General features: G+C 45.3%; 1 protein-coding gene across 1 annotated transcript; it reads right to left on the reverse strand.

Annotated features, from left to right (window-relative positions):
- Nucleotides 1–241: 241 nt before the first annotated feature.
- Nucleotides 242–7,643, reverse strand: ATP5MC2 (ATP synthase membrane subunit c locus 2). The gene is made up of 5 exons (XM_080811944.1): nt 7,574–7,643; nt 4,114–4,183; nt 2,781–2,870; nt 2,057–2,250; nt 242–504 (listed from the first exon to the last, which is right to left on the reverse strand). The coding sequence occupies exons 2-5, from the start codon at nt 4,150–4,152 to the stop codon at nt 390–392; spliced, it is 438 nt and encodes a 145-aa protein (XP_080668070.1). The 5' UTR covers nt 4,153–4,183; nt 7,574–7,643; the 3' UTR covers nt 242–389.
- Nucleotides 7,644–22,656: the final 15,013 nt, after the last annotated feature.

Below are 22,656 nucleotides of genomic sequence, written 5' to 3' on the forward strand. Positions count from 1 at the left end.
TTTAAGCCAGTCCTGTTCGTTTCTACTGACTCAATCCTCCAAGGTAACAGGCCATCCCAGGTGAAAATTATTAAAAAGGACTGCTAATTTGAATAAAGCTTTCCTGACACAAAGCATGAAGAACAAGTGACCCCAGACTCATGCTGAGTTTAGAACTGTCACCACCCACCGGGCCTTATACTTTCACCAAGGCACTCAGCCAACCGTGGAGAACAAATATACACAGGAGACACAAGAAAGCTCTTATTAATACAGTATTTATTTGTCTTCCCTCTGACAAACCCTGAGCCAACCACTTTCCCCAGGCTGCCTGGGGAGGTATAGGAAAAGGAATATACAGGGCAGACGAGACACGGGAGAAAGACCTATGGGAGATGGAGACGGCTCCTTCACATGGCGAAGAGGATGAGAAAGGCCACCATCAGGCAAAAGAGCCCCATGGCCTCCGAGAGGGCAAAGCCCAGAATGGCGTAGGAGAAGAGCTGTTGCTTCAGAGAGGGATTCCTGGGAGAAGGGGAGGAGAAAAGACTGAATTTCTAGTCCACACAAAGAAAAAGACAAACACCAAAGGTGGGCTCAGGGAAAACTCATCTCCACAAGCTCATCTTAGGCAATGCGCCTCTCAGGGTGACGCCATCGTGCCCCAATTCTTGCCTGATATATCAAGGGCTCTACAGAGACTGAATGACGGCAGTGGACAATCCAAAATTCTCTAACAAGACCCATTACCTCCTCCTCCAGTGGATCACCTGTAGCATAACTTAAGACCTCCGGGCCTGGACATTTAACAACCTAGGGCCCAACCAGAATGGAAGAGGTATCCACAGTGACAGAGTCTGTGTTTTGAAACTGGAAGTAGCAGAACCCCAAAATACAAAATGTGTAAAAACCAAATCACAATGGTAAAAAAGTCGGGGATTTTAAAGGCTTGTTTGACTGGTCTCCCCTTCATTCTTTAAGATGGTCTCTGGGCATACTTCAAAACCCTAGGGCTTTATGGAACACAACTAGAAAAACCCCATTCTAGAGGACAAGGAGCCAGGGGGACAAACTACCTTCTTTCATTTCAAAGTAGTCAAAGATCTGGGGCTTTAAGAAGCAACAAATGGTCTGTGGGGTTCAGAAACAAAATGGGATAAAAAACTCCCAATTTTGGAAGTCAATATATAATTTCTATTTCCCTTACTTGGTCCCCTCTGGAAGCTTTGATGAATGAGGTAAAGTAACATCAACTTCCAACAGAACTGTGAACACAGAAGCAGTCAGGCTTATTTCATATAAATCCTAAAAAACAAACCTATTTCCTCAAAGGCATTAAGAGAACTTGCAGTTCTCTAGAGGATTAATTTAGTTTTAACGTGAGTTGCCCAGAGTTGGTGGAGACCAAATAGTCCCCAGTGTCAGAAAGGTGTGGGGCTGACTGCAAAGGCAGTTTTCCCAGGAGTGATGGGGTGGGGGTAGGGGGAATTCCCAGGGATAGGGGAAAAGCAGCAACCAAGCCACGATGCTGACTTGAGGTGCTAGACCAGTGGTAGCAAACTTTCTCTGTTAAGAGCCAGACAGTAAATATTGTAGCTGTTGTGGGTCACATATGGTTTCTGTTGCCCCCTTTTTTCATGACACTTTAAGGATTAAGATCCATTTTTAGCTCAGCTATACAAAGACCAAGGGGTAGCCCAGGTATGGCCCTCCCCCTTTGGTTTGCTGACTCCTGCTCTAAACCAAAGCTTCTGAATGGAATTTTCCAATATGGTAGCCACTGGACACATATGGCTACATAGCCACATTATAAATACACAAAATTTAAACTTTATGTACTGTTAGTTACTTAAATATTTATTTTAAATAATCTCTACATCCAACATGGGGCTCCAACTCATGACACCAAGAGTCACAAGCCCTATTGACTAAGCCAACCAGGAATCTCTAGTTAATAACAATTTAAATTCAAATAACCACACGTGGCTACCGTATAGGACGGTATGCCTCAAGATCCCCAGGTATTTCTGCCCAGACCTCTGGAAACATATGAGAGCCAATGGAGGGCCCATCTTACCTGGCATAACCAATGATGAGGCTCCCAAACACAGTCCCAATTCCAGCCCCAGAGCCAGCCACCCCTACTGTGGCAGCCCCAGCCCCAATGAACTTGGCTGCTGTATCGATGTCCCTTGAAATGGCGCTGGTTTGGAAGCTGCGGCTAGGAATAAGTGAGGTCAGGGGACGTGGGGCTGCCAAGATGCTGAGGCCCTGTGAAGAAGATGCCAGTAAAAGATAAAGATTTTAAGAAATCCCTTTTTTTGCTCTGGTAACTTTGTACCATTTAAACACTTTATGCTATGACATTCTATGGCTTCTCCTCCAAACAAAAACTTTTTATTCCCTGGGAAATCCCCTAAAATGTTGCCAAGCAGAACTTTTTTGATGCAAGAGGTGGACATCAAATACCTTCAAGATTCAGGTATGATCTAGAAGAGTAAGACTTAAGCCGCAGCCTGTTCTTGGTGCCCTGAAATCATCGGGACCAAATGCCACCAGCTGAAGTCACTAAAACTGGGTCAGGTAATGGTAGTTAACAGCAACACACATGAGCATGTGCTGCCAGCAGCAAAAGTCGGAACATTAATTGTACGTGGTATCAACTGTCCTCCACTTCACCTAAAGCTAGTGGCCTCATTCCTTCACTAACTTTGTGATGATTGTCCTCAGCACTCCCCCTACTGGCGCTGCCAGGTAGCCCTTTTCACCCTTCACCCCGAATACCACAGGCCCAATCTGACCTTATAAGGTGCCTCATCTGTCAGTGTCTCGGGTGGTTTTAGCACCACTGCAGACAGTGATCGGCTCAACAGCTGAGAGGTGCTCCTGACCTACGGGGAACAACACATAGGCAAGAGAGTCAAGGAAAGTTGTGGAGAAGTTTCAGAACCATCCGAGTTGTCACGTGGATGCCCCATTCATTCTCTTGAGCATAAATCAGAATCTTGGATCATTCTTTTACTTTCAGCAAATTTTAGATTTAAGAACCATTCGAGTTCTCTTGCTTCCCAGGCTTCTCCTCTATTTTAAGGGAAGAAACCTACTTCCTTTCAGACCACAAGGTATTGCCATTATGTTCAAAATTTACCCCCTCTTATAGCCGTTTCTGACTAACCCCAGGCAAAAGTGGATAACCTGGTGGTTACCAGCCAGTTTTAGTCAGAGAGATCTAGATTCTAATCTAAGCTCTATTTCAGCCTTGTGATCTTCGGACAAGTAACTTAAATCTTTCTAAACCTGCCTTCTCATCTATCAAACTGGAAGGCGGTAACTCGGGGTTGATGTGAGAAGTAAGAGATTACGTACACAAATTAGTACACCCAGTGTTCCATCAATGGTACCCATGAATAGCACCACCCCTTTTCACTTACGGATATATGAACCGGTTGCCTCCACCATCTAATAATCTGTAATGTCTGGGATGCCTGGGTGGTACAGCCAGTTAAGCATCCAACTTTTGGTTTCAGTTCAAGTCATGATCTCAGGGTTGTGAGATCGATCCCTGCATCAGGCTCTGCACTCTGCAGAGTCAAGATTCTCTCTCCCTCTTCCTCTGTCCCTCCCACTTGTTTTCTCTCTCTTCCCCTCTAAAATAAATAGTAAATCTTTTTAAAAAATAATCCGTAATTTCTTCCATGCTGTTGCTTCTGAATCATGTATTTTTTCCAACGTGTATTTACATGTGGTTTAACTTGCCATTCAAATTTCAGCTCCCAGAGGAAACTCTGGGCTATGGCTTTCTCACACTCAGGGAAAGATCCTATACACAGTGTATACTCAGTCGAAGTTAGGCCATTTCCAGTTGGGTTCCAGTTTACAGGAACACAGTTTTAGGATAAAAATAACCCGATCTTAGACTAGATTGTCATTTTCACTCTTCTAATATGGTTGGATGAAAAGATTTAACTGGCTTCCAAGGGATCTGAGACAGGGGGTGTCTGGTAAGCATTCACTCTCTGTTGTCAGGCTAACATAGCAAAGGACCTTCCCCCAGCCCAGCTGTGAAGACCAAGGTGTGGCAAGGAAGAAACAAGATCCCCCTCCTTAACTGTCCAAGAAAAGGTAGGCACTCACCAAGAACGGGGTGGAGACGAACTTTGCACAGGCATACATTTTCAAGGGATGAGGGGCTGTGGCAGGAGAGCTGAAATTACAGAAGTAGCACTGTAAACGTTGTCCTTATTCATCAAAGGAGATCTTAATTAGCAGAAAAGGTGCTCTGGAAAATTTAAATGGCCCAGAGAGCAGAGTGAATGACCTCAAGTCATTAGCAGAGATGGAATCAAAACCTTGAAGTCAAGATTTCCTCCACACAGTTTCTAAGATTTCCTTATAATCAAGTGACTCCCACTAGTCTGAACAAGTAGCCACTTGGTCGCAACTTTAAGACCTGTTATTCATTTCCACAGCTCATGTGTTGGTGTCTTCAGAGAAGTTCCTGTGTCCTCAGCCTAAGTTTTCCTCAGTCTCTATTCAAAAGGAACTCTTCTATAGATTTCATTGTCCAGGATCGAAACAGTTGCCCTTTAAAGACTCTTAAGAGTTGTCTGCTGAAGTCCAAGACCCTGGAAGGATCTCCAATCATCTTTTTACTGAACCCAGTTACCTGGAAGTTATTGGGTTCCTCAAAACACTTCAATTTCCTACATTAATTAAACATAGTGAGGCAGATCAGTGAGGAATCCTCCCATTATCCTAATTAGCCATGATTGTTAAAAGTATTCATTTTCACCACCACCCTAAGAGGCATTCAATTTTGTATGCTCAAGATCTAAAACAATGCTGACACCCTACAGGTGCCCTAAGTTTGCAGAAATGAAGTTATTTAAGAGAAGAGTGGTTCAGTTAAAGACCTACAAAAAGATTTCCCTGAGAGGCCCACAAGAACTAGTTACTTGAGGGTAGGGATGATCTATGTATTAAAAACGCATATTCAGGGGCGCCTGGGTGGCTCAGCGGGTTAAAGCCTCTGCCTTCGGCTCAGGTCATGATCCCAGGGTCTTGGGATCGAGCCCCATGTCGGGCTCTCTGCTCAGCAGGGAGCCTGCTTCCTCCTCTCTGCCTGCTTCTCTGCCTACTTGTGATTTCTGTCAAATAAATAAATAAAATCTAAAAAAACAAAACCCCCCCCGCATATTCAAAAAAACCAAATAAAATAAATGCATATTCAAAAAATTCTGCATACTTGGGTCCCACTTTAGACTGTCCTGATCATGATCTCTGGGTATAAGGCCCAAGTATCCTATTACTTCAAACAAGCTTCTCAAGTGATTGTTAGGTACACTGAGAGCATGGTCTTAAAACCACTAATGATGGTAGTGGTAGAGTCAGGACTTGACATTTTCTCACACTTAAGTTAATGCTTCCTAATATGCTACAGATTGAAATACTCAGGGGTTACTTAAACCTGTTAAGTAACACTTCCTTAAATGAGTTGTACTCAAGATTTTTCCACATTACCCTTCTGAATCCAGAATCAGTCACTTTTAGATTAATCAGTGGCTTCAACTCTTGCCCTGTCTCCAACTGCCCATACATAACTCTAACCCAATTTTGCTGCAGACTATAAAGGTTTTCTTTGGTCAAAATCCAAAATTTCCCTAAAGCTTAAAAAAAAGGAGGGCTGGGGGTGGGGTGCTGGGTGAATCAGTCACTTGAGTGCTCCACTCTTGGTTTGGGTTCAAGTCACCATCTCAGGGTCATGGGACTCAGCCCCACAAGGGGCTCTGAGCCCAGGGATGAGTCTGCTTGAGATTATATTCTTCTTCCTCTCACTCCCCACCCATGCTCTAATAAATAAATAAAATCTTAAAAAAAGAGAGAGAGAGAGAGCCAAACTCTGTAGAGAATCTAGATGTCCATCAACAGATGAATGGATAAAGAAGATGTGTATATATACAATGGAATACTATGCAGCCATCAAAAGAAATGAAATCTTGCCTTTTGCAATAATGTGAATGGAATTAGAGGATATTATGCTGAGCGAAATAAGTCAATCAAAGAAAGACAATTATTATATGATCTTCCTGATATGAAGAATTTGAGAGGCAATGTGGAGGGGGGTTTGGGGAATAGGGAAGGAAAAAATGAAACAAGATGGGATCAGGAGGGAGACAAACCATAAGAGACTCTTAATCTCACAAAACAAACTGAGGGTTGCTGGGGGGAGGGGGACAGGGAGAGGGTGGTTGGGTTATGGACACTGTATGTGCTATGATGAGTGCTGTGAAGTGTGTAAACGTGGCAATTCACGGACCTGTACCCCTGGGACTAATAATACATTATATGTTAATAAAAAATAAAAAAAATTTTTAAAAAAAGGGCACTAGGCACCTGGCTGGCTGTCAGTAAGGCATGCAACTCCTAGATTTTGAGTTCAAGCCCCACCTTGGGTGTAGAGCTTGCTTAAAATGTAATAAATAAATAAGTAAATAAATACTATCTGTTTTCCCCCCAAGGTAATTACACCTCAGCATCATCATACAGAACATAGTTGGGGGGCGTAAATTAAGTAACATGTAAAGTTTAATGTGGTGATGACATGTAACAAACCCACAACAAAGGGTGGCAATTACGGGAGACTGCATGAAGTGCAGATGCCTCCACTGGTCACCTAACTGCGGCAAGTCTGCAGTTGTTAGCCTACAATACTCCAGACAACAGCATCATCCAGAATCAGTGGGCCTAAATCATCACAGGTTTATTCCTCCGTGATCAGTCACAGAGTTAGCGAGGGCTGTTGACTTAACCACTCCTTTCCTTAAACCTTCTTTTCCCCTTGAGAGCAGAGTCTGGGGACTCAGTATACCCTTGACAGAAAAGCTGGCAGAAGAAGACCACCGATGGGCCCCCACGAGTCTTTTGGGCCTGCTGCCTTTAATAGAAAACCTTGCTATTAGCCCACCACTTCTGTTTTTTCCAACTTCCCTTGGATGGAGGAAGAGAACGGTATTGCAAGACAACCAATGGTTCCAAAGAAACTGGTTTCTCTTCTCTGCCACAGCTCTCCTAGGCCACGGTCTGAATGGAGAGGGTGTTTTGGCTTTGTTCTACCGTGTCCACGATTACTCTCAAAAGACTATCAGCTATCTCCATTGCTTGGGGCAGCTGAGGTCCTGGGGCCAAGTCTGGAGGTTGCACGATAAGAAGACAACGAGTCAGGATAAGAAGAAAAAACTAAGACAGGAAGGGAGAGTCCGGGGTTTGTGACAACTCTGAATAGACCAGAGGGAGAAAAGAACCTCTGCAGGAACCGCGTGGAACAGGTGAAATGAGCGTTCTGGGATTTAACTTTCGCCAGCTCCAGAGCGCTCTTCCCTCCCCCTCCCACGAGACATCCAAGATGGCGCCAGGCCCGCGCGGTTGGAGGTCACGGGCACGCGGAAGGGGCAGCCCTAAGGCGCGGGAATACCAGGAACGAGGGAGGGCGTGAGGACCAGGGTGGGCGCATGCAAGGTAAGGGCCTCAAAGGACTCGTGCGAGGTGGGGTGTTCCGCGCGCGTGCGCGGCCGGGCGCGAGGGCCCAAAGCCTTACCTGCTCCCAGGGCCGAGAAGACAGAGAGGGCGGGGGGGAGAGGGTTGAGGGGGCGGGAAGAGCAAAAGGAAGGCTCAGCGCATGCGCGGCCCGGACCAACGAGACGCTCTTCTAAGGATAGAGTGATTGCAACGTTGAGGGTCGGCCCAGGCGCCACAGCGCCGCCTGCCAGCTTTGTGGCGGCATTCGGCCAGTCGCTCCACCTGGTGTTTGAGAGGAGAAACTGCAGGCAGAGCCGACCCTGTGCAGAAACGAGGACAACTCTCCAGTGTAAACCGATCTGTAACGTGGCCTGCGGTTTGGTCGGCTCAGCGTTTGGGATCGTGTACCCTTTCCCAGCATGTGCAGTCACATTGCCAACCCCAACCCCCCAACCCCCGCACACCAGAAATTCAGTGTTAAATAACATACATCGAGATGGGGGGGGGTCAGTGCCCAAAATGTAGCAGAAGGAAAATTAAGTCATGGCACTTCTGCCTTCTGTCGCCCAGGGACCCTGACCTTATGGACTGGAAACCCGTTCAGGGGGCGAATAGTGAGCAAAATGCCGCAGCTGCCTGTGGTGCCCTCGCCTTTATTTCCCTCTCCCTCTTTCTTATCACCGAACCAGAAGATAGGGGCTAACTATGATTGTGACTCAAGCGCCCTGACACTAAGCCTTCTCTCTGGAGTCCTGAGACAGTCAAGGAATAGTGGGCACCAGGGACCTGTAGTGAGGTTGTGAGGTCACCGCAGGCATGCTCCTGCCTCTGCCAGGCTCCATCTGTGGGAGTTGAGATAAGCCGTCCTCCCACGTCCTCCCACGAGGTGCTCTCATGGAAGCCCTTCGGCTTCTCCCTCTTGCCCTTTGGCTCTTCCTTTCCCGGATAGAAAGCAGTGGGGGTGGGGGGCTCCCGGCCCTCATCCCATCCTCTAGGCCTCTTTGTCTCCCAAGACCGGCGACGAACCGCTCCCTTGGAAGGAAGGCGTCAAGGCCTATCCACTTCCCCTCATGTCCAAACCCCAGCCATCCAGGCATCGTGCTTGAACGCAGCTCGAGAAGGACGGGGAAAGCTCACCAAACCCCCATAAAAAATAAAAAATAAAAAGAAAGCCGCGGCTGTAAATAAAGCCAAATCCGCCACCCTCTGAGGGGCCGTTTGTCCTCCCCTCCTTGGCCCCGTCCTTCCCGCCGCCCCCTCCCGGCTCCCGGGCCCCGCGGCGCCCCGGCCCCGAGCTCCTCCATTTAATCGGATTTGGGAGAAGGGGAGGATAAATCACGGCAGCAGCTTTACGGTCCCGGAGGAGAGGCGAGCCGCAGCCAGGCACACCCCGGCCGGCGATAAAAACCGCCGCTGAAAGCCCACGGAGCAATTTCCCGGGACCCCGAGCGACGCCATTACAGGAATGTAATTTTGCCCGGATGAGGCCCCGAGTTTAATTATCCTCGCGGAGGAATTTCAATGCGGCCAATCCATCTTGCAGGCGGGCGGCAGAGGGATTTATATGGGCCCGTTATTTCACACCGATCCTCCATCTGCATTTTTATGGCCCTGAGCTCCTGAAAGGGAGGGGAAGGAGTGGGGAGAAATCGGAGACGCGGGTGAGGAGAGAAGGGTGGGGGACTTCCCGCCTTTTCTAAATCCACGATTCCAGCTCGGTGAGGATTCTCGCTGGTTTCCCGGAAATTCCCAAATATCCCTTCAGTTCCAGTTGTTGACTCGAGGGGGGGGGAGGGGGGTGGAATAGGTGAAGAAAGGAGCTGGGATCGTTGGGAGGCAATCAACAGGTATTTACCAAGTACCAAGTGGTGCCAGGCACGGTGTAAGATGCTGTGAGGGGAAAGGGAAGCCGGGCGGGCAAGGATGTCTCCTAAGGGCGCCGGACACCCCCGCTCTCCCGCACCGCCCCCCGAATTCCTTTCAACTCTCGGCTTCGCGGCCTCCCAGGCAAAAAAAGTCCGCAGTTCTTAGGCGCCACCGCCAAACCGTTGTAGCTGTTTGTTGCGACAGTTTAGACCCCCTCTTGGATATCGCAGATTATCCCAAAGGAGGATTGGAGAAGGGGCCCTTGAGGAAGCTGAAGTTGTTAAAGCCTGTGGTGTTTAATTCTCCCTTACCCCCCTCCCCCATTCAGTGCTGTGCTCTGGATTCACACCAGCCTGGGTTCTCAGATCGCTGTGACCTTGGGGAAGCTGTTTAACCCCTCTAAATCGATTTCTTGCTATGCACATTTGGAGTAATAATAGTGCTTACCCCACAGCGAATATTGGGATAATATATGTGAAGCTTTTAGCAAAGTACTTGGAACTCAGTGAGAGTTCAATAAATGATAGTAGTAATAATACCAGTTATTGTTATTGTTGTGATTATCATTACAGCTGAAAGCATTGCAACTCGGATTCTGCACTGCTTCCTGGAGACTTGATTGGAAGATCCCTGCAGTGGTATCTCCTGAGACTCAACTATGACATACTGAACTTTTTCACCCTCATAAATCATGCAAAACAGGTTCTTTGACAGTTCGTTGGATAGAGAGATCTGTGGGGGAGGACTGAAAGTCGGGGAGGCTGGCTATTGTGGCCAGGCCTGAAGTCAGAAATTAAATCAGTAGGGGAACAGTGAGACTGCAAAAACTGGCTGAGGTATGTGAGAGAGGGGTGAATTGGAAGACAGCAAAAGAGAGAGTTAGCGAAGGGCCTAGGGATCTTTTTAACTCGGTTTGGGAAAGGGCCCTTCCACCACATCAGCGAGGGAAAACTAGGATCCAGGAAGGAAAGGGTGTGGAGCCAGACTATCCTTTCCAATCAATCCCTTTCTTTTCCTACCAGACCATGTAACAAGGCTGGCCTGATTGGCCAGTTTTTCTAATGACTGTTAGTGGCACATTCTCACTGGTTAGCAGCCTCCCTGCACAGTGGTGACGGAGAAATGAGATTGATCTTTTCTTTCTTAGGATTGGTTAACAGCCCTCAGGGGGTCCAGAGACTCATTTTAATTGACTGGATAGGCTAGGAGGGAGGTCCAGCACCTCTCATAGAAATTCTGAGTGTTCTTTTCCATAAAGGTCAAGAAGAGTCTTGATTGGCTTATGCATGTTTGTCTTTGGATGGGAAACAATAGCTTAGAAGAAAAATCAAAAGAATCATGCAGGCGTGGTACAATTCAGTTTGAAACCCCAGAGAGATGGATTCTCAGAAACATAAGAAGGATAAAAAGAGAGAGAGTAGGACACAGAGAAACGCAAAGGAAAAAAATTGCCAGAGAGAAGAGGAAGGGTTTGAATAATTTATTTTTCACTCCTGATGGCTTAAGATGAGGCTACTTTATGATGTGTTTTGCTAGATGCACATGTCACCAGGACGTGACATAGAAAGAACAGCTGTCCTGGAAGCAGGAAACTGGGAGTCTAGTTCCAGCCTTGCTACTAACGACCTGAATTAACTTTGCAAGTTACTTCATATCTCAAAACTCCAATTTCTTCACTTGGAAAAATCAAGGAGAAAATAGGTGATTTTTAAGGTTCTCTCCAGGGTTCACTTTCTAGGATATTCTTCCTTTCTGTTAAACAGGTACTTGTGTACAAGTTGGAGTGCGAAGGCACTGCCAATAAGAACTATTTTTTTAAAGTGTTCTGTTTTTTTTAAACTAATCTCTACATCTAATGTGGGGCTCAAACTCATGACCCCAGGATCAAGAGTCGAATGTTCTGACTCAGCCAGTCAGGCACCTCAACGAGGACTGTTCTTAAGTCTTGAGCTCTATTTGCGATTGTTAATTTCAAGCACCTGGGGCTGATGGGCAATGACTGATGGATTTCCTACTTCTCTTTCTAAATCAATTCCCCAGAAGAGCAGGACTGTGAGCCATCAGTAAACCTGCGTATTCCTGGAGGAAGAAAACACTAGATGGAGGGAGGGAAAGAATCGTTAATATCCACGCTTCTGAGGGAGGGACCAGTGGGAAAGTTGGTGGCAAGATAGCCAAATTTTTGCTGGAGAAGAACCTAGATTCCTTTGAATTTGTATGATAAATTTGTATAGGTCCTACATACTTATCTAGAAGCTATGATTAAGTAATCTGTGTGAACATAGATTTGGTGCATGCCATTTGGTAGCTCCCAAGCCAAGGAACACACACAGACAACACAGAAAATAAAAGTCATTGTGGTATAATGTGGGGTGCCTGGGTGGCTCACTTGTCAGGCATCTGCCTTTGGCTCAGGTCATGATCCCAGGGTCCTGGGATCAAGTCCCTTTTGAGTGGCGAGACTGCTTTTCTCCTTCTGCCTCTACCCTTCCTCCCCACTCATGTTCTCTTTCTCTCTCTCACATAAAGTCTTAAAAAAAAAAAAAGTCATTGTGATATAATGTGAAGAGCTAAGGACACAAACTAGAGACCTGAATCTATAGTTTGTAATACTGCTAATTAGTTAATATGACTTAGAAGAAAAATCACTACTTCTCTAAACTTCAATTTTCTTAGCTGCAAAGTGTAGAAAAGCCACTAGATGACTAATTAAGTTCTTTTTCAGCTTTAAATATAAATAGCATAGGGGCGCCTGGGTGGCTCAGTGGGTTAAAGCTTCTGCCTTCGGCTCAGGTCATGATCTCAGGGGTCTGCATCTGGTTCTCTGCTCAGCAGGGAGCCTGCTTCCCCACCCCTCTCTGCCTGCCTCTCTGCCTACTTGTAATCTCTGTCTGCCAAATAAACAAATAAAATCTTAAAAAGAAAAAAAAAAAGCTTTAAAAGAAAGAAAGAGCATAGCTTTCTCCTTTCTGGTTTGCCCTTGTCTCCTGTGACTTCAAGTAATCAATCAACATTTATTGAGTATCTACTATGTGCAAGGTATTGTGCTTCATACCATGAATGGGAATAAAAAAGGGGGAAAGCATAATCCCTTGTCTTCATAAATTCATAATCAGTAAGAAAGACAAGTGCATATATAGCTATAATATGCAGCAAGATTAAATAGGTTATTTGGGTAATAGGAATTGAGGAAGCAGTATGAATTCCATCTAGAATGATCAAGGGGACACTGTGATTAAAGTAGATTTTTTTTCTTCTTTTAAAAAAGTATGAAATAGGGACGCCTGGGTGGCTCAGTTGCTTGAGCGCCTGCCTTCGGCTCAGGTCATGATTCCAGGGTCCTGGGATCAAGCCCCAAGTCAGGCTCCCTGCTTAGCTGGGGAGATTGCACCTCCCCTTCCTCTCCCTTTGCCCCTGCTTGTGTATCTCTCTCGCTCACTCTCTCAAATAAATAAAATAAAATCTTAAAAAAATTTTTTTTTAAAGTATGAAATATTTGAATCACATGAAAGAATGCAAGTAACATATATTATTTACTCAACAGATCATTATTGCTATCTTATTATGTGCCAGGCAGTGTTCTAGGTGCCTGAAACACAGATGTGGACAAAATAAGACAAAATCCTTGCTTTCCATGAGATGCTTGGCTGGCTCAGTTGGTAGACCATGTGACTCCAATCTTGGGATTATGAGTTTGAGCCCCACATTGGGAATAGTTTACTTAAAAAAAAAAAAAGAAAAAGAAATACATTATCAATGCCACCGAGGGGCCCTACATGCTTCTCTCTTATAGTAGCCTCTGAATTTTATGTTTATCATTTCAAGATTTTTCTTCCTAATTTTGGCATATATTATTTATTTTGACTCCCCTCTTTTTTCTTTATTTTTACCATGCTAAAAAAGATGTAATATCATTTGTAGACTCCCTTTGCTTCTTCTTTTCATTCAATATTATCTTCCTAAGATTCATCCATGTTGATGTAAGATAGCTGTAGCTTATTCATTTTCATTGTATAATAATCCACTAATTCGTTGATTAATTCCCCTGTTGATGAGTATTTAGGTTTGTTTCCAGCTTTTTGCCATTACAAAAAATACTGCTCAGCACATTTCTTTATACATGGACAAGAGTTTCTGCATAAAGAGAATTACTAGGTTGTAGGATATGAACTTTTCTAGATAACGTCCATTTGTTTTCCAATATTTATGCCCAACAAAGTATATGAGTTTTGGTTGCTCACCAACTTTGGTATTGAGCTAATCTGTTGGATATAAAATGGTATTTCATGGTGGTTTAAATTTATGCTTGCCTGATTATTAATGAGGTTGAGCATCTTTTCATATATTTATTGGCCACTCATGTTTCTTCTTCTGTGAAATGCCTATTCATGTATGTCCTTTGCCCATTTTCCTATTGGGTCATTTGTCATCTCCCTATTGATTTTTAGGAATTAACAAATATATATGGCTTACTTCTGATCCTTTGTTAGTGCCAGCTATCTACTTTGAGTTTGAAGAGGGGTTGGCATTTTAGTAAAGGCTTAAAGGATGGATGATTTCAGTTCCAGCTCAGAGTCCTCATTTAGTTGGATTAATTAATTCTTAATTCATTCATCAAATATTTATTGACTGTCTAGCCAGACATCATGCTAGACCCTGAGAATACAAATATATCCCACACTTACTCACCCCTTACCACTTCCAAAAACTAGTTGGGTCCAAGCCAATGCCATCTCCTACTGAATCACTATAGTAACTTCCTAACTGGTTTCCCTGATTCCAATCTGTTTTTGCCACAGTCTACTCTCCACACAGTAAGTAGCTAAAGTGATCTTTTAAAATATAGATTAGACAAGGGCCCCTAGGTGGCTCAGTGGGTTAAACCTCTGCCTTCGGCTCTGGTCATGATCTCAGGGTCCTGGGATCGAGTCCCACATTGTGCTCTCTGCTCAGCGGGGAGCCTGCTTCTCCTCTCTCTCTGCCCATCTCTCTGCCTACTTGTGATCTCTCTCTCTGTCAAATAAATAAATAAAAATCTTTAAAATATATATATATAGATTTGACAATGCAACTTAAAACCTCCCAATAGTTTTCCAGTGTTCATAGAAAAAATTATAGGGTTCAGTTTGTTCCTGCTGGTTCTCAGACACACCATTGTGTTCCCACTCAGGCCCTTGGCTATTTCCAATGCCCAGAACATTCCCCTCCCAGATCATACTCACTCTCATTTCATTTAGGTCTCTTTTCAAATGGCACCTCCTTAGAGAGGCCTTTCCTGACCACCCCATCTAAATAGTCACTACCTTTCCTTCTTTGACTCCCTTCCTTTATTTTTCTTTTTAGCACCTATCATTATTTTATTTTTATTTTTTATTGCTTTTTTTCCCCACTAGAAGATAAGCCCCACTGGGTCAGGAACAATGTTCACCACTATAACCTCAGCATTTGGAACAGTGTCTGGCACATAGTAGGCTTTCAGCAGAAATTTCACAAATGGTTGAACAGTGAATAATATAGAGTCCTTGCCCTTAAAAAGTTTATATTCTAGCAGGGAATACAGAGAATTAAAAAGCAAATAATTTCAACACAGTGCGATAGTATTTTTAAGAGGGGTAAACACTGGATGCTATGAAAACAAATAGGGAGGACATGCATCCGTGTCCTGAGAACTGGTAGTCAAAGAAGGCTTCCAGGAGGTGGTAACATTTAAGACCCACATGGAGGACCTGCACTGGGAGGGAATAGAAGGATGTTCCACAGGGAAGGAGCAGTAAATACAATGACTTTGAATGAGGGATTACATGGTCTCTTCCACAAAGGGCAAGTAATTCAGTGTAGCCAGAATGACCTGTTGCAAGGGTGCAGAGAGGTGAGGCTGGTTGTTGGTGGCTAGGTCCTGAAGGATCTAGAGCATTAAGCTAAGGCATTTGGATTTTATCCAGAAAGCAGCAAGGAGTCATTTAAACAGAAGAGTGAGGAAACTCTAGCATTTTATTATTTTATTGTTATTATTTATTTTTTAAAAAAGATCTTATTTATTTGAGAAAAAGAGAGAGAGTGTGTGTGTGAGCTGGAGGGAGAGGGAGTAAGAATCTGAAGCCAGCTCTCTCTTGAGTGCAGAGCCCACAATGCAGGGCTCCATCCCATGTCCCCAAGATTACGACCTGAGCTGAAACCAAGAGTTGGCTGCTTAATGGGCTGATCCACCCAGATGCCTCTATTTTATTTTTATATTTTAGTAATCTCTACATCCAATGTGAGGCTCAAACTCATGACCCTGAGCTTAAAAGCTGAACGCTCCACTGACTGAGCCAACCAGGCACCCTGAAGCTCTTGCATTTTAGATTTGCTCTTTAGAAAGATCATTCTAGCTGTAGTGTGGAGAATGGATGAGAAGGGGAGGACTGGAGGGATAGCGTGCAATAGGAGGCTGTTGTCAAGGTCCAGGTGGGAGCTCAGCAGGCAGAGTGTTGTGACTCTTGCTCTGAGTCCGAGCCCCACTTTGCGGGTAGAGATTACTTAAAAATGAAATCTTAAAAAAAAAAAAGTCCGAGCGAGAGATGGTTGTTGCCTGAGGTCTGAGGTGATAGTGGGAATGGAGAGAAGTGGCCAGAGTTCAAGAGCTTTAGAAGAAAGAACTGATAGTCTTGAGGGATTGCTGTGGGGGATGAAGGAGAAGGGAAGATGAAGATGGCACTTGGTTTTCTGGCCTGAGTCACTGAATGGTGCCATTCTCTGGCTCTCTCCCAAGCCTCGTCTCCTTCCATCTACACATTCTAGGAACCACCCTGATGGGCTCTCCAACCTGGGAGCTCTGCCCTCTAACTCTTGGTCCTGTACCCGATGACCCTGCATGAATCTAACCTCTCTGGGCTCTACTCCCTTCATTTTCAACACAGTAAGTGAAACTGAAGGGGCACCTGACTGGCTCAATGGGTAGAGTGTGCAACTCTTGAGCTCTGGGTTGTGAGTTCAAGCCCCACGTTGGGGGTAGAGCTTACTTAAAAAAAAAAAAATTAAACTGAAACCACCATCTAGATAACTCTGGTTCTATCTTACTTTTCCAACCCTGACTGAGTCACTAGGCCCGTCTTGTGTATGAGATTGGAAGCTCATCTAAGAACAAGGATCTTCCCCAATATTGCTCTATAAAGGGTAGGACAGGGTTGTGGCTCTTGGGAGCCACTGATGAGGGCTATCGGCCGCTGGAAGACTCCCAGACATAAAGGGCAAAAGAATGGTGAGACAGACAGTAAAATGACTTACAGGCCTTTACTGTAAGTTACATTGTCTTCAGACTGGGAATAGCAAGCTGTGAAAGGACAGGGAAGAGGAATTCAGCACTTCTTTTTGTAGCCAGCTGAAAAAGTGTCAGGTGAAGAGTGGATTTGGGAAGTTGTGAGAATGAAGAGGGGTAAATTGCTTGATGGGCAAGTTTAGGGGTTTTCCAAGCGTAAAGGACAGAATGGAAAGGGCAAGAGCATCATAGTGAGATGAATAGGCTTACCCCTAATATTTATGGGGCCAGGGCAAGATAAAAAATATAGGCCTACATACCAAATGTCTAAATATGTAAACGTTGTAAATCAAAGGAAACATACTATTAAATAAACCACATTCTACCCTTTTGGCAACTATGTCAATACCAACGGGAAGATTTATAATTAGGATTCTGGGACTCTTGTAGCCCCTAGTCTGACATTTAGGGACCTGTTTCCATTCTGGGCTCTGACCTACGACCTGAGAGGCCTCACACAAAAGCATGTGGTCAGTGCAGCCACACATCTAAACTCCATCCACTCTCCAGGCCAACAGGGTTAGTTGTGTTTCCCCAGTAGCTCCTGTGCTTTTAGGGCTCAGGAGGAGGCCCTGGAAAGGGGCTCAGGGCTGCTTGGTAAGGGGTTCCAGCAACTGGGGGTTGGTTTAGAATGGGGGAGGCATGAGCTCTGGTTAGGCATATTCCTTTGGCCTTAAGTTATCCACACTCTGGAGGAGGAGACCATCTAAAACAGGGATCCAGGGTTGAGGTCCATTATGCCAGATCCAAGGGCATGGACTCTGAAATTGCATCGACTGGGCTCAAACCCCTACTGTGATATTAATTCTTCTTTGAATCTGGGCAAACTCTCTGAGCCTCAGTTTCCTTACTTATAAAATGGAGATAATAAATCTCCCTCATGGGATTATTGGGAGAATAAATAAGCTAACATGTACAAAGCATCTGATATTTAATAACAACCACTCATTCATGTTGTTTTCCTTCCGCACCCCACCATGCTTTCCTCAAAGCAACCATGGGGGTTGGGGAATAAATATGAATTTTTTCTCAGGCAAAGCTGTCTGGGAGTAGTAGGTCTGGGAAAAAGGAGTTTTATGAAGGAGAGAGTCATAATCTAGGCAGTAACAATCCCATTTCAGGCTGGGACCATGTGGGAGAAGGAGGAAGAGTAAGTTGTCTTGCACGCAGATAAATGAGAAATAGTGATGGCATAATTGCTTCTACAATCTGTTTGTTTTGCTGACAGTAGCAGCTGTTTACTTGGTTTTCAGGTTAAGACAGGGGAAGGAGGTGTGAATAACTTAAAATAACAGAAAATCCAAACATTTAAAAAAAAAAAAAAGAAAGAAAATCCAAACATCATTTTTTTGGTGACCAGGAACACAATCAGAGAAACACATGGTTGTAAACACATATAGATTCTCTCTTCCACATACAGAGACTGACCTCCTTGTTAAGCTGATCTTGTATTGTTCTTGAGCATGTATGGGATTCTTACCACATGCTGTCACTCTAGCTGTTCTTGCAGCTGGAATGCCCTTTTCCTCCTCCGCCATTACAAATTCTCTTCTTTATTTCAGATCCATGCCTTCCTTTTTTTTTTTCTTTTTCTTTTTCTTTTTTTGTGGAGGCTTCACACCCAACATGGGGCCCAATCCTGAGATCAAGACCAGATGCATAACAACTGAGCCACCCAGGGACCCCTCCACTCCTTTCATATTAGGCATCCCTCCCTACCACTCTTCCCACCTTCGCTTGAGCTCTTCTTAATCTATATCACCTAGAACTCACTCATGGTCTTAATGTGTTTACTGTTTTATATTGTTCTCTTACTCTTTCCTGTGTGCAAGTCTTGTCTCCCCATTTAGAGTTTAAGCTTATTAAGGGAAGGAACTGTTTCTATTTCTCTAAATTTCCCATTTGTTTGTATCTGTGTATTCATTCAGTATCATTTATTGTGTTCCCATGTGCCTGAACTGTGTTAGGTGCTGGGGGCATAAAATTTTTTCTTTATATATATGTATATATTATCCACATATATACATATATTTACATGTATACACTATACATATATGTGTGTGTGTATATGTATATATATCCTTCACTAGAGGAGCTAATAATATAATGATTCATGGTTTGATAACTGCTTATAAATGTGCTACACACGTAATGGGCCCTCATTATAGGTTTACTAGATTCAGGGACCATGCTTCTTTTCCACTAGGCATTAATCGAGGAAACAAATGAATGAAATAACTGAATAATGATCCCCAGTACAGCTGTTCCAGGTCTGTCCTCCTATATGGACCTGGTTCTGGCCGACTTAAAGGTATAAGACTGGTTTGAGGGGAGCAGTGGTCTTTGGAGTCATCAAAACACATAGTCTTTTCAAGGAACTGTTCACTGCTTCCCTTAAGACCTAGTAATTAAATCACAAAGCATTTTACAGGCACGATGAATACCTTTTGCCAGTTTGCCTCATTCAGGTTGGTGAGTTATGAGAACTGTGTCCATCATCATCATGAAAACAGCTATTACTAAATACTTATGTGCTAGGTGTAGTGCTGGTTTCTTTACGTGAATTATCTAAATCCTAGCAACAACAATTCTATGAAGTAGGTGTGATTATTATCTCTACTTTACACAAGAGGAAATTGAGGCACAGCTGCCGAGCAGGACTTGAATCCTTCCAGGACTTGAAACCAGGAAATCTGATTTTACGCCGTGCTGTCTGCATAGTGAATTGGGACAGTGCAGCCGCCCAGATGCTCTTGGGCCGGCCCTGCCACTTGCTTGCTGTGTGACCTGCAGAAGTCATTTCAGCTCTCTGATCATCAGCTCCTTCTGATCGCATAGCTCGACAGTGACCACACAGGTCTTAAAGCTCATTCTTTTGATTTCAAGTCCTGGGCTCTTTCTACCAGCCTCAACTGCCTAGATCTTATGGTAATCTCTTAAATCTTCTCTTTCACCTCCTTGTGGTATCTGGGGAGCTTGCAGTACTGCCATTTATGAGATGGCTGTCCTTTTTTGATAAGTTATGTATGAAGATCTTGACAGCTTCATGAAAGGCTTGGCTGATGGGGAGTATAGAGAAAGCTGCAGAAGGACCCCTGAACCCAAATTCTTTCTGTGACTCCACCCTTTAATTGCTAAGTTTAAATGAAAACATTTTCCAGGGCACCTGGGTGGCTCCGTTGGTTAAGCGTCTGCCTTTGGCTCTGGTCATGATCCCAGGGTTCTGGGATGGAGCCCCTCTTCAGGTTCCCTGCTGAGCAGGGAGCCTACTTCTTTCTCTCTCCTTCTGCCTGCCACTCCCCCGGCTTGTGCTCTCTCTCTCACTGTCAAATAAATAAATAAATAAAATCTTAAACAACAACAACAACAACAACATTTTCCAGTATACAGGATGCTTGCTATCAAGGAAGCATTCAGAGAGCACATAGCTATGACTAAGCAGTGATGGAAGAACAGGTGGTCAGTTCAATTCACTTCTGAGTGTGGAGCTTAACCTACACGGGCAATAGATTGTGACCAGGTAACATGAAAGAGCAGGCAAAAGTCGACTTCTCTTAGGAGCCTGCACATGGAAACCAACGCTGCCTGAAATCCTCCATTTTGTCCCTTCGGAGATGGGATTTTGCCTCCTTCGTATGTAGACAAAGGATGATAGTTATCTGAACAAGTGTGCATGGCTGGCTGGCACCAGTTCGTATTCTAAATTGGTAGGCTTAAATAAAAATGGATTTGCTGTACCCCTCATGTTATTTGGCTCAGTTCTCTCTCCTTAATACCCCTTGTTTGGGTACCAAGGGTAGCTGTGGGTCCTGTTCACTAGGGCAGCCTCCGGTTGGGGTTCCTGCTAGTGTCCTTTCCGAGGGCTTCTTTAACACCAGCCAACCTGGCAGGATGACTTTTATGTCCCTGCCCTCACCACCATCCCTAGCTTCCAATCTCATCTTGTCATTTTCCAGAATCATTTTCATGGTTCCAACCTTCTTCATCTCTGCCTAAAATTCTACAGAGACCAGGAACAAAAACCTACTAAAGAATGATCTACCTCTCTCTCTCTTTCTCTCTCTCTCTCTCTCTCTCACACACACACACACACACACACACGCACTGGCAGGCAGACATGGTCTCTCCTCTGACCTTACCATGGCCCCAAAGATCAAATCAAGGTCACTCCCAAAACAAAAAACAAGAATAAAACCCAAACAAAACAAAACAAAAATGGTGGTGGTGGGGGGAGAACCTTTAAAAAAAAACACTTTGCTTCTAAGAGATGAGTCCACCCTTTGGGGGATCCACCCTAAGTTACTAAAGGACTGAATTTTTGAAGCAGCTACTTCTGTGTCAGTCTGCCGCTCAGGGTCCTACTTGGCCTGTTTATGTTGTTTGTAAAGGCGTTTTCCTTAAGCAGAGAGTAGCTTTGGTAATAGGTTAGAATTCTAAGTGTGTGTATGGGAGAGGCACTTAGGGGATGAGAAAAGAAATTCTGTTCTGACCACTAGGGGAAGGGACTCAGAAGGAAGTTTTGGTCTCTGTCTTTCTGGGAACCCCAGTCTTTGGGGGCAGACTCTGGGTCAGATGGGGTGAATCAGAGGGAGGGACCTGGGAACAAGTAAACTCCGTTTACAAACAAACATACAAACAACTGCAAAGGAATTCACGCAGGGACACCCATCAGCTTCAAACCGAGAACGGAACTGAGAAAGGAGTAGAGGACACGGGCAGAATTTAGGGAAAAATTGGGGAAGCTTGGAGGAAGCGTGTGCGGAGAGGTTGCCTGGGAACCGTAGCGGTAGGCAAGGAGCAGCTCAACCGCCCTCCCCTGGGTCTCTTCCGCGCGGCGCTAACCCAGACAGCCCGAGAGGTTCTGTCTTGGCGGGGCAGTCTCTCCGGATCCTTCCAGCAGCTGACACCGCCGGCTCTCGCCTTCTTCCTCGCCATCCTCGGGGCCCCTTCCTCCACACCCGCTCCTCCTGGCTCCCCCTCTATAATCTTCTGACAGCTCTTCAAATCCAATTATCGAATTAATTGACGTGCTAACCGAGAGGCAAACAGAGAGGGGCGGCAAACACCGGGCGGTTCAGATTTATCCTCCGGCCTCCACAGGCCCCGGCCGGGCGAGATTTACTGGGCCTCAAACACGGCGACAGTTCAAACCTTTGATTAATCATGTTTTTCTCCCGGCCCCATAATTTAGTTGCTCTTTTTCCCTCCCTGCCTTTTTTTATCAGTGGAAACAGAGACGAAGTCCTCATCAGCTTCAATTACAAATATTAAGCCCCCGGACAGCACTTTGACAGAGAGGCGGCCAGCCCCCCCTTCGTCCCGCCCCCCTAAATCATCCCCGAATTAACATCACAATCGGCGGCTGGCGCGCGTTCAGATTTAAATGGTGGCATATTGTTCGCGGACGGTCTAGTTCAGACCTGCGGGTTCGCAGCTCCCGGCGGCAGCCCCCGCCTCTCCCCCCGCCGCCTCCCTCCGGCCTCCCCGGAGGCTGTGACTCAGAAGCCGCGGGAGGCTTCGGTGCCTCGTCTCCAGCTGGGGAGGCTGCAGGCGGGGGTGCGCCGGGGTGGGGGCGAACGGGTTGGTGAGAGGGGGTAGGGTGTGGAGGGCGGGTCGCGCGGAGCTAGAGGAACTATAGAAGCGGGGTGGCGGGAGAACGGGGTTTATGCAAATGAATGCAAATGACGGTGCAGAAACAGCGCGTTTGGGATTGTCGCTACACAGCCCTTTGAGGGTAGGTTGTGGCCGCCTTGACTCCTCGCAGGGTCTGCGGGTCCTCTCCTTGGGTCATGGTGGAGTGGCCAGGAGTTAGGGCATTCTCGTTCTTTGGATCTTGCTGGGTGAAGGAAAAACGTGTGGCAAGGTTCCTGTTTCCTCAGCGTTTTAGGGAAAATTTGCCCTAAACCACAGCCGGAAGTCTTGAAGATAGGTCTCATAAAGGACTTACTTAGTGGGAGACCGATTGTGAGGTTGAACTACCCTTTAGGGATGTTTCGGAT

The sequence above is a fragment of the Martes martes genome (assembly GCF_963455335.1).
Source record: "Martes martes genome assembly, chromosome: 8".
Lineage (NCBI taxonomy): Eukaryota > Metazoa > Chordata > Mammalia > Carnivora > Mustelidae > Martes > Martes martes.